At 50.9% G+C, this 14,579-nt stretch overlaps 1 protein-coding gene across 2 annotated transcripts; it reads left to right on the plus strand.

The window, feature by feature from the left end:
- Positions 1 to 272: 272 nt before the first annotated feature.
- On the plus strand, positions 273 to 9,092 carry LOC132472926 (TBC1 domain family member 12-like). 2 transcript variants are annotated; one of them, XM_060072788.1, is made up of 13 exons: positions 273 to 1,681; positions 1,979 to 2,081; positions 2,519 to 2,601; positions 3,151 to 3,233; positions 3,778 to 3,895; positions 4,385 to 4,491; positions 4,741 to 4,824; positions 5,202 to 5,296; positions 5,452 to 5,523; positions 5,612 to 5,740; positions 5,932 to 6,041; positions 6,594 to 6,852; positions 7,118 to 9,092. In XM_060072788.1, exons 1-13 carry the CDS (start codon positions 585 to 587, stop codon positions 7,196 to 7,198), a joined length of 2,421 nt encoding a protein of 806 aa, XP_059928771.1. In that variant the 5' UTR covers positions 273 to 584; the 3' UTR covers positions 7,199 to 9,092. The 2 variants fall into 2 exon arrangements, with proteins under 2 accessions (XP_059928771.1, XP_059928770.1); XM_060072787.1 differs by having other exon boundaries at positions 275 to 1,681; positions 1,976 to 2,081.
- Positions 9,093 to 14,579: the final 5,487 nt, after the last annotated feature.

The raw sequence follows: 14,579 nt of genomic DNA on the forward strand, positions 1-14,579 counted from the left end.
GAACATCTGCCCAGTCTGGAGAGGAGGCCTGGGATTGTCGGATCTGGGGCCAAACCGGACCGGGGTCCAGGGGAGGCAGGATCTGGGGGGGTCTAGGCCCCTGGGGGGTCCAGGGGGACCCAAGGACGAGCCCCGACCTTGAGGAGGACCTGGGAGAGGCCTTCTGAGTCCCAGTACCTCAGGAGAAGAAGGATGAACTGCCTGAGCCGGGTGCTGTGTGCGTGCGGTTACCAGGAGGGGACGGAAGGTGTCGCCACATCTCGCCTGTCGGTCAACCAGCGAGCGAAAGACTTGACGTCACCTTGAAGCTTTTCAAAGATGGCGACCGATTGTTGCTGAAGTGCCGCTGGTTTCAGAATGTATAACGTTATGGTCAACGTTCACCCTTTCATTATGTTGAAATCTGATCATGTTTAGGATTTCACGGTCAACGACCGTCCACGTCTGTCTGGTGACGCTGGAGGCGCAGCGGCTCCGGGGAGGATGATAGATCTCCTCACCGGGAAACACACAACCTTCTGCCGGGGACCCCGGGACCGCCTCACTGGGGGACCGCCTGGGGCTCGTCTCGCTGACCGAGAGCCATGGACGGCTCGGAGCTCAACGTAGGCTCGCCTCCACACGATGAGGAGCAGTTCCGAGCGGATCCGGTTTACGGCAGGAAGGTAAACCGAGCGGCCCCGCAGGACGGGACCTCAGTCCCGGGATCTAAATGTCTCCCCTGCCGCCTGGAGGATAGCTGCGTGGTCTCGGGCGACTGTCGCGACCACGGCCGTTCGAACGGCTTCAGGACCGCTGGGGGGCGGACGGGAGAGGGGGGCCACGCCGGTCCCTGTTCGGTCGAGTTGGGGGAGGAGATGCTGTCGGATCCGGGTCCAGTCTCAGGGACAGGTTCCGGGCTCCGAGGAGGCTGCGGGGGGACGGAGTGCGGGGAGTCCCCGGACTCTGAGGACGTGATACCGGGACACCGGAAGAGGGACGGACAACCTCTAAAAGCCGAGGTTTCAGTCTCCGGTGAGCTCCAGATATACGGCCGCCCCGGCGGGGGTCGAAGGGCGGATACGACCCTTGGCCAGCCGGCGGAGGGGGTTGCGCGTCGCGGGGCTGGCGAGGAGGTGAACGTTGCCAACGGCGGGTTGCACCTCGTCTGTACGCCACGTGACGTGCACGAGCCGCAGCACTCTGAGAACAATACCACGCTCCCCGACGAGCCCGAGCCCCCACCACAGGGGACGGGTGTCAGAACATCAGGCGCCGGCCAGGGTCACGACCCCGGGGGTCTCCCTCCCGCCCAGGACTTGACCGTCCCGGGACAAGGACCCCCTCTCCATGTCCTGCGCCCGGAAACTCCCTCTGACGCTACCAATCCCCCCTCCACCAGCCCCCCCTCCCCTGACCTCCCCTCGGCCAACCCTGCATCGGCCAGACCCCCCTCAACTGGTCCCAGCCCCCCCTCCCCTGACCCCAGTTTGGCGGCGAGGCCGCAGACCCTGAGGACCCGAGGGAGCACCGCGGTGTCTCTGAGCTGCGACGCCACGCCTCTCTCCCCGGAGGAGGGGGCGGGGCTGTACTTGGAGGGGGCGAGGCGGCGGCAGAGCGCCCCGGACCCCTTCCCAGACCCCCCCGAGTCCGGCCCTCCCTCCCCAACCAAGAGGACCACCATCGCAGAGTTCTTCACCAGGTACCCGCACGCACGTACGCGCGCACGCACGACGCACGTGCACCAGAGGTGTACATCTATGAAAATCCTCTCACTCCTCTTTCCCCATCTCCCTCCTCCTCCTCTCCTTCCCCTTCCTCCACCTCCTCCCCCTCTCCCTCCTCCTCCTCTCCCTCCCCCCCTCTTCCCCCTCTCCCTCCTCCTCCTCTTCCCCCTCTCCCTCCTCCTCCTCTCCCTCCCCCTCCTCTCCCTCCCCCCTCGTCCTCCTCCTCTCTCTCGTCCTCCTCTTCCCCCTCTACCTCCTCCTCCCTCTAGAAGTTTGTTTTCCAGGAAATCCAAAGAGCCCGTGGTGCCTACCCAGAATGCACCAGGCTGGCGTCTGTTTGGGAAGGCGGTCCCGGAGAGCGATGGAGGCCAGCAGGTGAGACGCGGCTCAACCTACATTTTAACATACATGTCATCTCAACGTACATGTTACATGACATACTGCTCAACATGCAAGTTAACATACATCTTACACATCACATGTTATACAGCACACAAACATTTAGGAGTGAAACATATGAAGATTTGGGAAGCAGTATTGGTAAAATCGATGTAGTAGTTATATAGTTGTTATATATGTTATAATTATCCAACGTTATATTATATATATATTTATATGCATATATATTGAATGTTTGTAGTGGTCATATATCTATATATCTATGTGTATATATATATATATATGTGTGTGTGTGTGTGTCATGTAGCAGTAGTGGTAATATATAGTATTATGTGTATATGTATATGTTGTAATGTACCGGTATATATATATGTGTTTCCATAATGTAGTGTCTACCTCTGTGTCGCCCACAGCGCCCCCTGCCTCCCGGGAGGAGGAAGCCGCTGGAGTTCGAACCCCAGTCCACCACCGCCCTGATCCTGGAGCAGCGTCCTGGGTGAGACCCGTCGCCATGGCTACCAACCCTGGGGGCACCGGAGGGGGGGGGGGGGTCAACACCAGGGGGTCAATACCGGGGGGTCAACACCAGGGGGTGTTGACGTGGATGTGTTGACGTGGGTGTGTTGGTGTGTGTGCTGATGGGTGTGTGTGTGGATGCTGACGTGTCTGTGTTGACGTGTGTGGATGTGCGTGTGTTGAACTGTTTCTGTTGACGTGTGTGTTCACATGTGTGTGTTGCTGTTGTGTGTTGACGGGTTTGTTGGTGTGTGTTGACATGTGTGTGTTGGTGTGTCTGTGTTGACGTGTGTGGATGTGCGTGTGTTGACGTGCGTGTTCACATGTGTGTGTTGCTGTTGTGTGTTGACGGGTTTGTTGGTGTGTGTGTGTTGTTGTGTGTGTACCTGTGTGTGTTGACGTACGTGTACGTCTGTGTGTGTGTACGTCTGTGTGTTGGCGCGTGCGTGTGTGTACATGTTTGTGTTGGCGTGTGTGTGTGCGTGTTGGCATGTGTGTGTGTGGTGACAGGTGTGTGTTGTGTTTTCAGGAACCTCCCTGCTAAGAGTGAGGAGGAGGCGCAGAGACACCAGCAGGAGTACCAGGAGATGGTGGCAGGAGCACGGAGGAGAGGTAGACACCAAACACCTGTCTGTCTGTCTGTCTGTCTGTCTGTCTGTCTGTCTGTCTGTCTGTCTGTCTGTCTGTCTGTCTGTCTGTCTGTCTCTAGAGAGATACACAGTACTATATATAGTAGGGCTTTTACTCCGAACTTCGTTATCCGAATATAATTAGAATATCAGAAAAAAAAATCAAAATTCGAAGGAACATTAGGCAGCCCTTAATATTCGAACCTGTGAGGCAATGAATGAAGTATTGATTAGACAGCGATTTATTAGAAACCTAATAAACCGTTGGAACACGCAAGACCGGTAACCATAGCAATGCGGTAAACAAACGCCCAATCCATGTCTTACTGAAGGCATTTAATGGTCAAAATATTATTAATAAATATTCAAATATATTCAAATATTAATAAACAAACAAACTTTGAATATGATTTTTGGGCAAAAGTCAAAGCCCTAATATATAGTATGTATGTGTGTGTGTGTGTGTGTGTGTGTGTGTGTGTGTGTGTGTGTGTGTGTGTGTGTGTGTGTGTGTGTGTGTGTGTTAGAGGTGAAGGAGGCTCAGAGGAGGAAGAGGAAGCTGAAGGAGCGCCACAGACGGGAGGAGAGCATCTCTCACGCCATCAACACCTGGACCGCCCACATCCTGCCGCGCTGGGACCAGATGTACGACACAAATATATACTCAAATATGCATAGCTATACACAGCTACACTATGTATACATAGATACACTATATATACTAATATATACACAGCTATACTATATATACATACTAGATACACTATATATACTAATATATAGCTACACTATATATATACTAACATATACAGAGCTACACTATATATTCTAACATTTACAGAGCTACACTATATAATATATACATAGTTACACTATATATACATATACACTATATATACTAATATATACAGAGCTACACTTTATGTACTAATATATACATAGCTAAACCATATATGGTAATATATACATAGATACACTATATACACTAATATATACATAGATACACTATACTAATATATACATAAGCCAAACTATATACAGAGCTAAACTATATATATTCTATATATGATGTATAAATATATACATGTAGAGCTAAACAGATATATTTAATATCTGGACATCCTGTCTGGACAGGAAGTGCACGCGGCGTGTGCGGGAGCTGTGGTGGCACGGCCTTCCTCCCAGTGTCAGAGGAAGAGTCTGGAGCCTGGCCATCGGGAACGACCTCAACATCACCCCAGGTACACACAGCACGCACACAACGAACACAAGCACCAAGCACACACACCACGCACAACGCACCACACTCACACCGAGCACACTGCACGCACAGACAACGCCCACACACACACCCTTGCAGCCTTGGCAATGACAGTCTTTAAAGGTGTGTGTGTGTGTGTGTGTGTGTGTGTGTGTGTGTGTGTGTGTGTGTGTGTGTGTGTGTGTGTGTGTGTGTGTGTGTGTGTGTGTGTGTGTGTGTGTGTGTGTAGAACTCTACGATATCTTCCTCTGCAGGGTGAAGGACAGGTGGAGGTGTTCCAGTGAGACCAGCTCTGTCAACGACAGCGAGAGCGGTATGACATCATCCGCCTCAGCCAATCAGAGCAGACGTACAGACTCTGGGCTCCCTCAGCCAATCAGAGCAGACGTAGAGACTGTGGGCTCCCGCAGCCAATCAGAGCAGTCGTAGAGACTGTGGGCCCCCTCAGCCAATCAGAGCAGATGTGGAGACTGTGGGCCCCCTCAGCCAATCAGAGCATTCCAATGGTTACCAGCGGTTGCCAACGGTTACCAATAACATCTGTTAAAACGTCTTCCTTGTACAGATTTTTCAAAAGAGTGTTATAATGAATGTAACCATGGCAACAAAGCCCTTTGGTGTGATGACTGTTTACCTGCTGGTTACTGACTAGTTACTAACTGGTTACTGACTGGTTACCGGCTGTTCCAGACGGGGGGGCGTCGCTGGCCGACAGGGAGTCCAGTCTGGACCTGATCAAATTGGATATCTCCAGAACCTTCCCCTCGCTCTTCATCTTCCAGAAGGTACCTTTCAATCAAACACTCAGCCCTCATCCTGTCAATCAAACACTCAGCCCTCCGCCTGTCAATCAAACTGATGGCCTCTCTCTCTCTCTCTCTCTCTCTCTCTCTCTCTCTCTCTGTCTCTCTGTCTCTCTGTCTCTCTGTCTCTCTCTCAGGGCGGGCCCTACCACGAGGTGCTCCACAGTCTCCTGGGAGCGTACACCTGCTACCGGCCGGACATCGGCTACGTGAGTCACAGCCTCTACTGTAATGAGCCTACATAGTGGGGCGGTCTCTCTGTTCTCTCTTCCGGTCTCACCCCCCGTCTCTCTGTAGGTCCAGGGCATGTCGTTCATGGCTGCCGTGCTGCTGCTGAATCTGGAGGAGGGCCAGGCCTTCATCACCTTCACCAACCTGCTCAACAAACCCTGTCAGGTCACCTTCTTCAGGGTGGACCACCAGCTGGTACGCACGCACACCGCACGCACTCACACAAGCATGCATGCATGCATTGCAGACACACGCACACAAATAATCTCTCTTTCTCTCTCTCTCTCTCTCTCTCTCTCCCTCTCTCTCTCTCTCTCTCTCTCTCTCTCTCTCTCTCTCTCTCTCCTCCCTCTCTCTCTCTCTCTCTCTCTCTCTCTCTCTCTCAGATGTTGAAGTATTTCGCAGCCTTTGAGGTTTTCTTCGAGGAGAATCTTCCTCGACTCTTCAGACACTTCCTCGCCAACAGCCTGACCCCTGACCTCTACCTGATAGACTGGTAGGTCCTGACCCCTGACCTCTAACTGATACACTGTTAGGTCCTGACCTCTACCCGATAGACTGGTAGGTCCTGACCCCTATCCGATAGACTGGTAGGTCCTGACCCCTGACCTCTACCCGATAGACTGGTAGGTCCTGACCCCTGACCTCTACCCGATAGACTGGTAGGTCCTGACCTCTACCTGATAGACTGGTAGGTCCTGACCCCTGACCTCTACCCGATAAACTGGTAGGTCCTGACGCCTGACCTCTAACTGATAGACTGGTAGGTCCTGACCCCTGACCTCTAACTGATAGACTGGTAGGTGCTATTTCTTACTAATGCTATGGATGCTAGCTGTGAAGCTAACTGAGATGAACTCTGATTAGAGTCCCTTGAATAACTCAAGGTTCTTCACGCTGTACGGTACGGTCCTAACGCTGAACCTGGTGCATTGTGGGGGCTCCAGGCTGTACGGTACGGTCCTAAAGCTAACCCTGTTGCATTGTGGGGGCTCCAGGCTGTACAGTACGGTCCCAACGCTAACCCTGGTGCATTGTGGGGCTCCAGGATCTTCACGCTGTACAGCAAGGCGCTGCCCCTGGATGTGGCGTGCCGCGTGTGGGACGTGTTCTGCCGGGACGGGGAGGAGAGCCTGTTCCGCACGGCGCTGGGGCTGCTGCGGCTCTACCAGGACGTCCTGCTGCAGATGGACTTCATCCACATGGCCCAGTTCCTCACCCGCCTCCCCCCCGACCTCCCCCCCCATCTGCTCTTCAGCTCCATGGCCAGCACCCCCATGGTCTGCAGCGCTGGCCGCTGGGCGCAGGTGAGGAACAGCGAGGAACGGCGAGGAACGGAGAGGAACAGCGCCCCCCGGGGGCCGAGGCCGGTACTGAGGACCCCGGTGGCCGAGGCCGGTACTGCGGCGCTAAGGCCGGTACTGCGGCCCACCGGGGGCTGAGGCCGGTACTGAGGCCCCCCGGGGGCCGAGGCCGGTACTGCGGGCCCTGGTGGTCTCCGGATGTTTGACCTCTAGAGCTCTCTCGTTATGTGGCGGCTGCGTGTTCATCTCTCTTTCTGTTTCCCTTCAGGTGTTTTCTTCATTGATGAAGGACGGCTACAAAGAACCAGAGAAGAACGGCAGCCCAGCCCAGCTAACCCTAGCCCACTGAGGAGCTAACCCTAGCCCACTGAGGAGCTAACCCTAGCTCACTGAGGAGCTAACCCTAGCTCACTGAGGAGCTGGCGCTAATAAGCTAACACTAACTTTATAGCGGCCATGGTTCTCAAACTAATGTCCAAGTTCATGCGAACTGAAAAGTACTCACTAGCTACCTATGCTATTGATGCTCGCTATGAAGCGAGCATCAATAGCTTTAGGCGGATGCTATCTGATTTTAGGGCTAATATGGATTGAAAAGAAGTGCGGGAGTAGACTCTCCAGGTCTCCAGCAGAGCCAGGGGCCCCCGCCCAGACCGGACCTAGGGCCATCGGCCAGACCGGCTCTCCCCTACAGAACGGACCAGGGGCCCAGAGCGGCTCCCACTACTGAATGGACCAGGGGCCCAGAGCGGCTCCCACTACTGAATGGACCAGGGGCCGGCTGGTTGGACTTGATGGATCTCCTTGTGGCTGCTGCATGCTAGACCATCCAACAGTATTCATTAGTAGACCTCAGCATTTCTTAAGTTAGATTTATATCGTATAACATAAATATCTTGAGGAAAAGTATTGATAACAATGCTTGAACTAAGACCAGAGCAGAAGAACAAATTGTCTTCTTTGGCTGACACCTGCAGCCGAATGAACCAGCAGAGAACAATGATCGATCTCTACGTGTTTGACCTCTACGTGTTTGACCTCTAGATGTTTGACCTCTAGAAGTTGTACCATCGATCAGGTCTCTCCATAGTCTGGCTATTGCCAGACCAAGATCAATCGTAGATTGCACGTTGGTCAGGGGAAGCTGCTGTCATTTTCTTCAGCACAAAAGGCGTGATCAATGGGCCTAGTTCATATGACTGTACGCGATTGGCTGCTTGCCGTCGCTTCCTTGTTGTCATTTTGGTAAACCAGCCAATAGCGTGCCAAGGGGAAAAGCCAGCTTGGTGATTGACTCCCGCAAAAATGTATCGGAAGCAGAAAGAAATGTATTGCTCTTCTCCAGACCCTTGTGCAGGGCGAGATCAAATTGCCGGCAGAATGGGCGGGTCTACCCAGTCTAGTCTCTCCATGTTGGGCTGAGGCGAAAGTGTCCTTGTTGGTCCCATGTCCAGACTCCGAGGGTGAAGTCCTGAAGGACTGCGGTCAGAGGTCAGGTCTTGAAAATGTTCCAGACTTGTATGTTCAGGCGCACATCTATACCACTCCATACAACTTGAAGCTAAAGGCACCTTATCCAGCTCTAAGCAGCCTATCAGCCCCCCCATTCATTACCCCCCCCCCCCCCCCCCCCCAAACAAACAAACAAACAAACAAACAAACAAACAAACAAACAGAAAATGTCTGTACAGGCCGTGTATCAAACACTACACCTGAGAGTTAATTTCCATGGTAGTCCTAGCCAGCTCTGCTATCATGCGTACCTAGTGTGTGTTAGCTAGCCACCTGTGTGATGGCTAGCCTGTTATCTGTTTGTTAGTAGATATTTGACTGTAGATAGCTAGCTTTACATTGCTAGCTGAAGTAGGCTATATGTTAGCTAGCTTACGGTGCGTGTCTTGCTCGTCCCATTGTTGAGACTTTATGGGTACGGGTCGTACCATTGTTGAGACGTTAGGGGAAAGGGTCGTACCATTGTTGAGACGTTATGGGTACGGGTCGTACCATTGTTGAGACTGGAATAAAAGACTTCTCACTCCTGAGCTAAAGGAAGAATAAGATACTTGTTTTTTCCAGTATATTAACTTTATTGCTTTAATGACTGAGTTTGCTATAATGAATCACATTTATACTTTAAAATTGAAGACTTTAAGTTGACTTCTTGTGTGCTTGTACAGTTTTCATTCAGGCGAGTTAAAGAATTCAGCGATGACTTCAACTTGTAAATAAATTCTTCCTCAAGACCTCTTCATCTTTTTTATCTCGTCTCTTGAGTCCTAGTCGTTTAATTCCTTTATTTGATTGCTTCTGCCTACTATATTGTTTATATAGGTAGGCCCACATTGTACACAGTTACTTAATAGTTAATTTTTTTTTTTAATATTTTCTACTGCTGTCCGGAAGCGAACACCTTCAGTTCCCTTGAGCTGTGTGAATAGAATATTTAACAAAATAGTTAATCAATAGTTTTTTCGAGAGATATGACACTGATTAAAACTTATTAATTGTATATTCAACTAGAAAACTTATTTCCTGCAGGAAATGCGGTCAGTGCGGGATTGCAAAATGAGGTTAAAAATGTTTTAATAAGCGACGTAGTTTAAAGGCACCCAGTGCAACTTTATGTAAACATTCAATGAAAAATAAACATTCAATTTCTAGTCTTTTTTACACGTAGTAAGTTTCAATAACTCCATACCATTACATATCGACATTCAAGGAGCAAAGATGAGACGTCGTTGTGTGGTGAGAACTGATAGAAAATCGTAAACAACAACAATCGCCGGTGGGGAGAAGCCATTTTTCCATTGACTGGAAGCCTGCTTTATTTATTGTAGGTTACAACAAATAAAGAAAATGGCGGCATTGTTGTTGTTATCGATTTTGTATCAGTTCTCACCACACAACGACGTCTCATCTTTGCTGCTTAAATGTCGGTATGTAATGGTATGGAGTTATTGAAACTTACTACGTGTAAAAAAGACTAGAAATTGAATGTTTATTTTTAAGCCTCGAAAGTTGCACTGGGTGCCTTTAAGACGTAAAGAATTGTTGAATGGCTTGAATCAAATTAAAGATTTGAACAGATGAAGTAAACGTGCACACCATTTAAAAATGTAAAATCTTTTGAAACAAAATGATAAGGCTGTTGGAATCCTTGGAGTCTCAGCTTTCATATGACATATCGTTTGTGTACAAGTCTGAAATAGTTGAGCTCTCAGTGTTTTGAATGGTGGCTTAAGATTTCAAGATATTCTGAACATTTTAAAAGTTGAATGGAGTCTCTAGGGGAAAAATTGTTGGAGGAGATAGGTCCCAAAGTTGCATGACAATAATAAGTAAATGAATAATTAAATAATGAAGTCTAAGAATTACAATAGTGCGGCGCTGCATGCGGCACTCACCTAATTTCTGCCAAATTCTCCACACTACACCTTCAACTGTAAATTAGTGTCCCTTGAACGCACCAGGTGGCTCAATAATGTCCCCTCAAAACTCAAGTTGAAAACCCCCTAACGGGCTAAATCCAACTCTTCAAAATTAACTGGGAATAGAGAAGAAGGAAAAATAACTCAAAACATGTGCAATGTCCGGTTGGTTCCGCTGGGGGCAGCAGGGAGCAGAGGAACACCAGGCAGGGAGCAGCAGAGCACTGAGCACCACCAGGGAGCAGCAGAGAGCCGAGGACCACCAGGGAGCAGCAGAGAGCCGAGGACCACCAGTTTAGGCCCGGAGGTTCTGATTGCAATCAGTTTGATCTCTGAAATCAATGACCAGAGCATCTGAATGTAGATGCTTCCAGGGGGTTCATAATTATTAAATTATTACAATTACTTTAAATGTAGCTGGTGGCTACATCTAAACTAAAATATTAAGTTTCGATAAATGCCCCGACTAGGTTGGTAGTTCAGATGAAACAGGTTCCAGTAGGTTGGTAGTTCAGAGGAAACAGGTCCCAGTAGGTTGGTAGTTTAGATGGAACATGGACCCAGTAGGTTGGTAGTTTAGATGCCACAGGTCCCAGTAGGTTGGTAGTTTAGATGGAACATGGACCCAGTAGGTCGGTAGTTTAGATGCCACAGTTCCCAGTAGGTTGGTAGTTTAGATGAAACAGGTCCAAGTAGGTTGGTAGTTTAGATGCCACAGGTCCCAGTAGGTTGGTAGTTTAGATGCCACAGTTCCCAGTAGGTTGGTAGTTTAGTTGCCACAGGTCCCAGTAGGTTGGTAGTTTAGTTGCCACAGGTTCCAGTAGGTTGATAGTTTAGATGAAACAGGTTCCAGTAGGTTGATAGTTTAGATGAAACAGGTCCCAGTAGGTTGGTAGTTTAGATGCCACAGGTCCCAGTAGGTTGGTAGTTTAGATGGAACATGGACCCAGTAGGTCGGTAGTTTAGATGCCACAGTTCCCAGTAGGTTGGTAGTTTAGATGAAACAGGTCCAAGTAGGTTGGTAGTTTAGATGCCACAGGTCCCAGTAGGTTGGTAGTTTAGATGCCACAGTTCCCAGTAGGTTGGTAGTTTAGTTGCCACAGGTCCCAGTAGGTTGGTAGTTTAGTTGCCACAGGTTCCAGTAGGTTGATAGTTTAGATGAAACAGGTTCCAGTAGGTTGATAGTTTAGATGAAACAGGTCCCAGTAGGTTGGTAGTTTAGATGCCACAGGTCCCAGTATGTTGGTAGTTTAGATGTCACAGGTCCCAGTAGGTTGGTAGTTTAGTTGCCACAGGTTCCAGTAGGTTGATAGTTTAGATGAAACAGGTCCCAGTAGGTTGGTAGTTTAGAGGCCACAGGTCCCAGTAGGTTGGTCGTTTAGATGTCACAGGTCCCAGTAGGTTGGTAGTTTAGATGAAACAGGTCCCAGTAGGTTGGTAGTTTAGATGCCACAGGTCCCCACTAGGGGGCTATAGATCCTGCCCTCCCAGTGGACAGACAGAAGTAATTTCAGGGCATATTCAGATAACACGAGCAGCACTGAGGTCAGTGCCTGCCTTTTGTTCATGGATTAATGAGATTTTTTATGAAACAAAAAACACCTCCTTCCTTATTGTAACGATCTAATGAGGCCCGATGCCACAGCCGTGGTGGGAAAGTCTCCATGCACCTCCCTCCCCCCTGCACGACCTCCCACACCCCTCCACCACCTCCCTCCACCTCCCATCACCTCTCCCTACCTCCCTCCACCCCTCCTCCCCCTCCCTCCACCCTGCACGACCTCCCACAGCCCTCCACCCCCTCCCTCCACTCTGCACCTGCCCCCCGTCGCCCCTGTGCTCTACGTTCTGGCTGCCCCCCCCACCTCCGTCACACGGAGCTGTTTGATGTGAACCGCCCCCACCGTACCCCCACCCGACCCCACCCGACCCCCACCCACCCATGTTTAATTACCAGAAAGCGCCGTGAGCATTTGGCCGTCGGGCACAAAGAATGGCAACATAGAGCTCATTGAGTGGTCAGCGAGGGGCCCACTGGTCAATTGGGTCATGGACTGGGATTGTTTGACAGAGCCGGAGCCAAGGACCACAGGAGCAAGCAAAGTTCAAAAATCCCCTCGGTTGAATCGAGAAGTTTGTCACAGAATCTGTTGGAGAGGCTGTCAGGAGCCATTAGAGACATGAAGGCTCCGCCTCCATCCAGCGCTGCACATTTAATCACAATTTGTGTGTCTTTGTTCCAGAGCTCTGAGCGCCATGATCTGATTACAGGCCTGAGCAGCTAGCATGAGGAGCAGCTAGCATGAGGAGCAGCTAGCACGAGGAGCAGCGAGCACGGGGAGCAGCTAGCACGGGGAGCAGCTAGCACGGGGAGCAGCTAGCACGAGGAGCAGCTAGCACGAGGAGCAGCTAGCACGAGGAGCAGCTAACACGAGGAGCAGAGAACATGAGGAGCAGCTAGCATGGGGAGCAGCTAGCATGGGGAGCAGCTAGCATGAGGAGCAGCTAGCATGGGGAGCAGCTAGAATGGGGAGATGCTAGCATGAGGAGCAGCTAGCATGAGGAGGAGCTAGAATGGGGAGCAGCTAGCATGAGGAGCAGTAAACATGAGGAGCAGCTAGCATGAGGAGTAGCGAGCACGAGGAGCAGCTAGCACGAGGAGCAGCTAGTACAAGGAGCAGTTAGCATGGGGAGCAGACAGCTAGCATGGCGGATGTGACAGCTAGCATGGCGGATGTGACAGCTAGCATGGGGAGCAGTAAGCATGAAGAACAGTCAGCTTGCATGAGGAGCAGCTAGTATGAGCTAGCTTGAGTAGCAGCTAACTAGAGGAGCAGCCATGTGAGGCTACACAGCTAGAATATGGGACAGCAAAAGGTCAAGCTAACAGGTCGAGGAGTTTGTCTCTCTCCCATGGCATGCTGGGAGTTCTGGGTGACGGGGACAGCGGGGGGAGACAGGGGGGACTTTTTCGTTAATTGGGAGGCGCAGCGACCTTTGACCCAAATGATGTCGGGTGGCGGCGCAAACACTGAGAGGTGATTGGCTAGCAGCTTGAACGTGCCACAAGTTGCTCCTTTCCCTCCCTCCTCCCTCCCTCCCTCCCTCTATCTTGCTCTCATTATTTTTTTTCATTCTTTCTCTTTCACACCAGTTTCTCCACATTAGTGTTCATCTTGGCGTCTGAACTGAGTGTATTAAAGTGCTTCTTCGTTCAGACGGATCACTTCAATATACCATGATACAGGGTAACTGCTAGCGGAGGTCATTAGCAGTGTGTTAGCGGTTAGCGGTGGTCATTAGCACGGTGTTAGCGGTTAGTGGAGGTCATTAGCACGTGTTAGTGGTTAGCGGAGGTCATTAGCACTGTGTTAGCGGCTAGCGGAGGTCATTAGCACTGTGTTAGCGGCTAGCAGAGGTCAGTGAGTGTGTTTCATGTTGTTTCCTATTCCCATTGTTATGGTGTCTCCAGCGTGTCTGGAACACACTCACGCACACACACCGCCTCCTTTCCACCTCCCTCTCTCAAGATCCTCTTCTCAACCTCCTCAATCCCCCAGACCCACCTCCTCCACATTCTCCTCTCCACACACACCTCCTCTCTCCCTTCGTTAGTGTCTCCGCCTCTCTCCCTTCGTTAGTGTCTCCTCCTCTCTCCCTTCGTTAGTGTCTCCTCCTCTCTCCCTTCGTTAGTGTCACCTCCTCTCTCCCTTCGTTAGTGTCTCCCCCTCTCTCCCTTCGTGAGTGTCTCCTCCTCTCTCCCTTCGTTAGTGTCTCCCCCTCTCTCCCTTCGTTAGTGTCTCCTCTTCTCTCCCTTCGTTAGTGTCTCCCCCTCTCTCCCTTCGTTAGTGTCACCTCCTCTCTCCCTTCGTTAGTGTCTCCCCCTCTCTCCCTTCGTGAGTGTCTCCTCCTCTCTCCCTTCGTGAGTGTCTCCTCCTCTCTCCCTTCGTTAGTGTCTCCTCCTCTCTCCCTTCGTTAGTGTCTCCCCCTCTCTCCCTTCGTGAGTGTCTCCTCCTCTCTCCCTTCGTTAGTGTCTCCTCCTCTCTCCCTTCGTTAGTGTCTCCCCCTCTCTCCCTTCGTTAGTGTCTCCTCCTCTCTCCCTTCGTCAGTGTCTCCTCCTCTCTCCCTTCGTTAGTGTCTCCTCTTCTCTCCCTTCGTTAGTGTCTCCTCTCTCCCTTCGTTAGTGTCTCCGCCTCTCTCCTTTCGTTAGTGTCTCCTCCTCTCTCCCTTCGTTAGTGTCTCCTCTTCTCTCCCTTCGTTAGTGTCTCCTCCTCTCTCCCTTCGTCAGTGTCTCCTCTCTCC

This window comes from Gadus macrocephalus, chromosome 15 (assembly GCF_031168955.1).
Source record: "Gadus macrocephalus chromosome 15, ASM3116895v1".
Lineage (NCBI taxonomy): Eukaryota > Metazoa > Chordata > Actinopteri > Gadiformes > Gadidae > Gadus > Gadus macrocephalus.

Coding starts and splice junctions, on each gene's coding strand:
- LOC132472926 (XM_060072787.1), top strand. CDS start 585: ATGGACGGCTCGGAGCTCAACGTAGGCTCGCCTCCACACGATGAGGAG. Junction 5,297..5,451: donor CGCTCTTCATCTTCCAGAAG/GTACCTTTCAAT, acceptor TCTCTCTCTCAG/GGCGGGCCCTACCACGAGGT. Junction 5,524..5,611: donor ACCGGCCGGACATCGGCTAC/GTGAGTCACAGC, acceptor GTCTCTCTGTAG/GTCCAGGGCATGTCGTTCAT.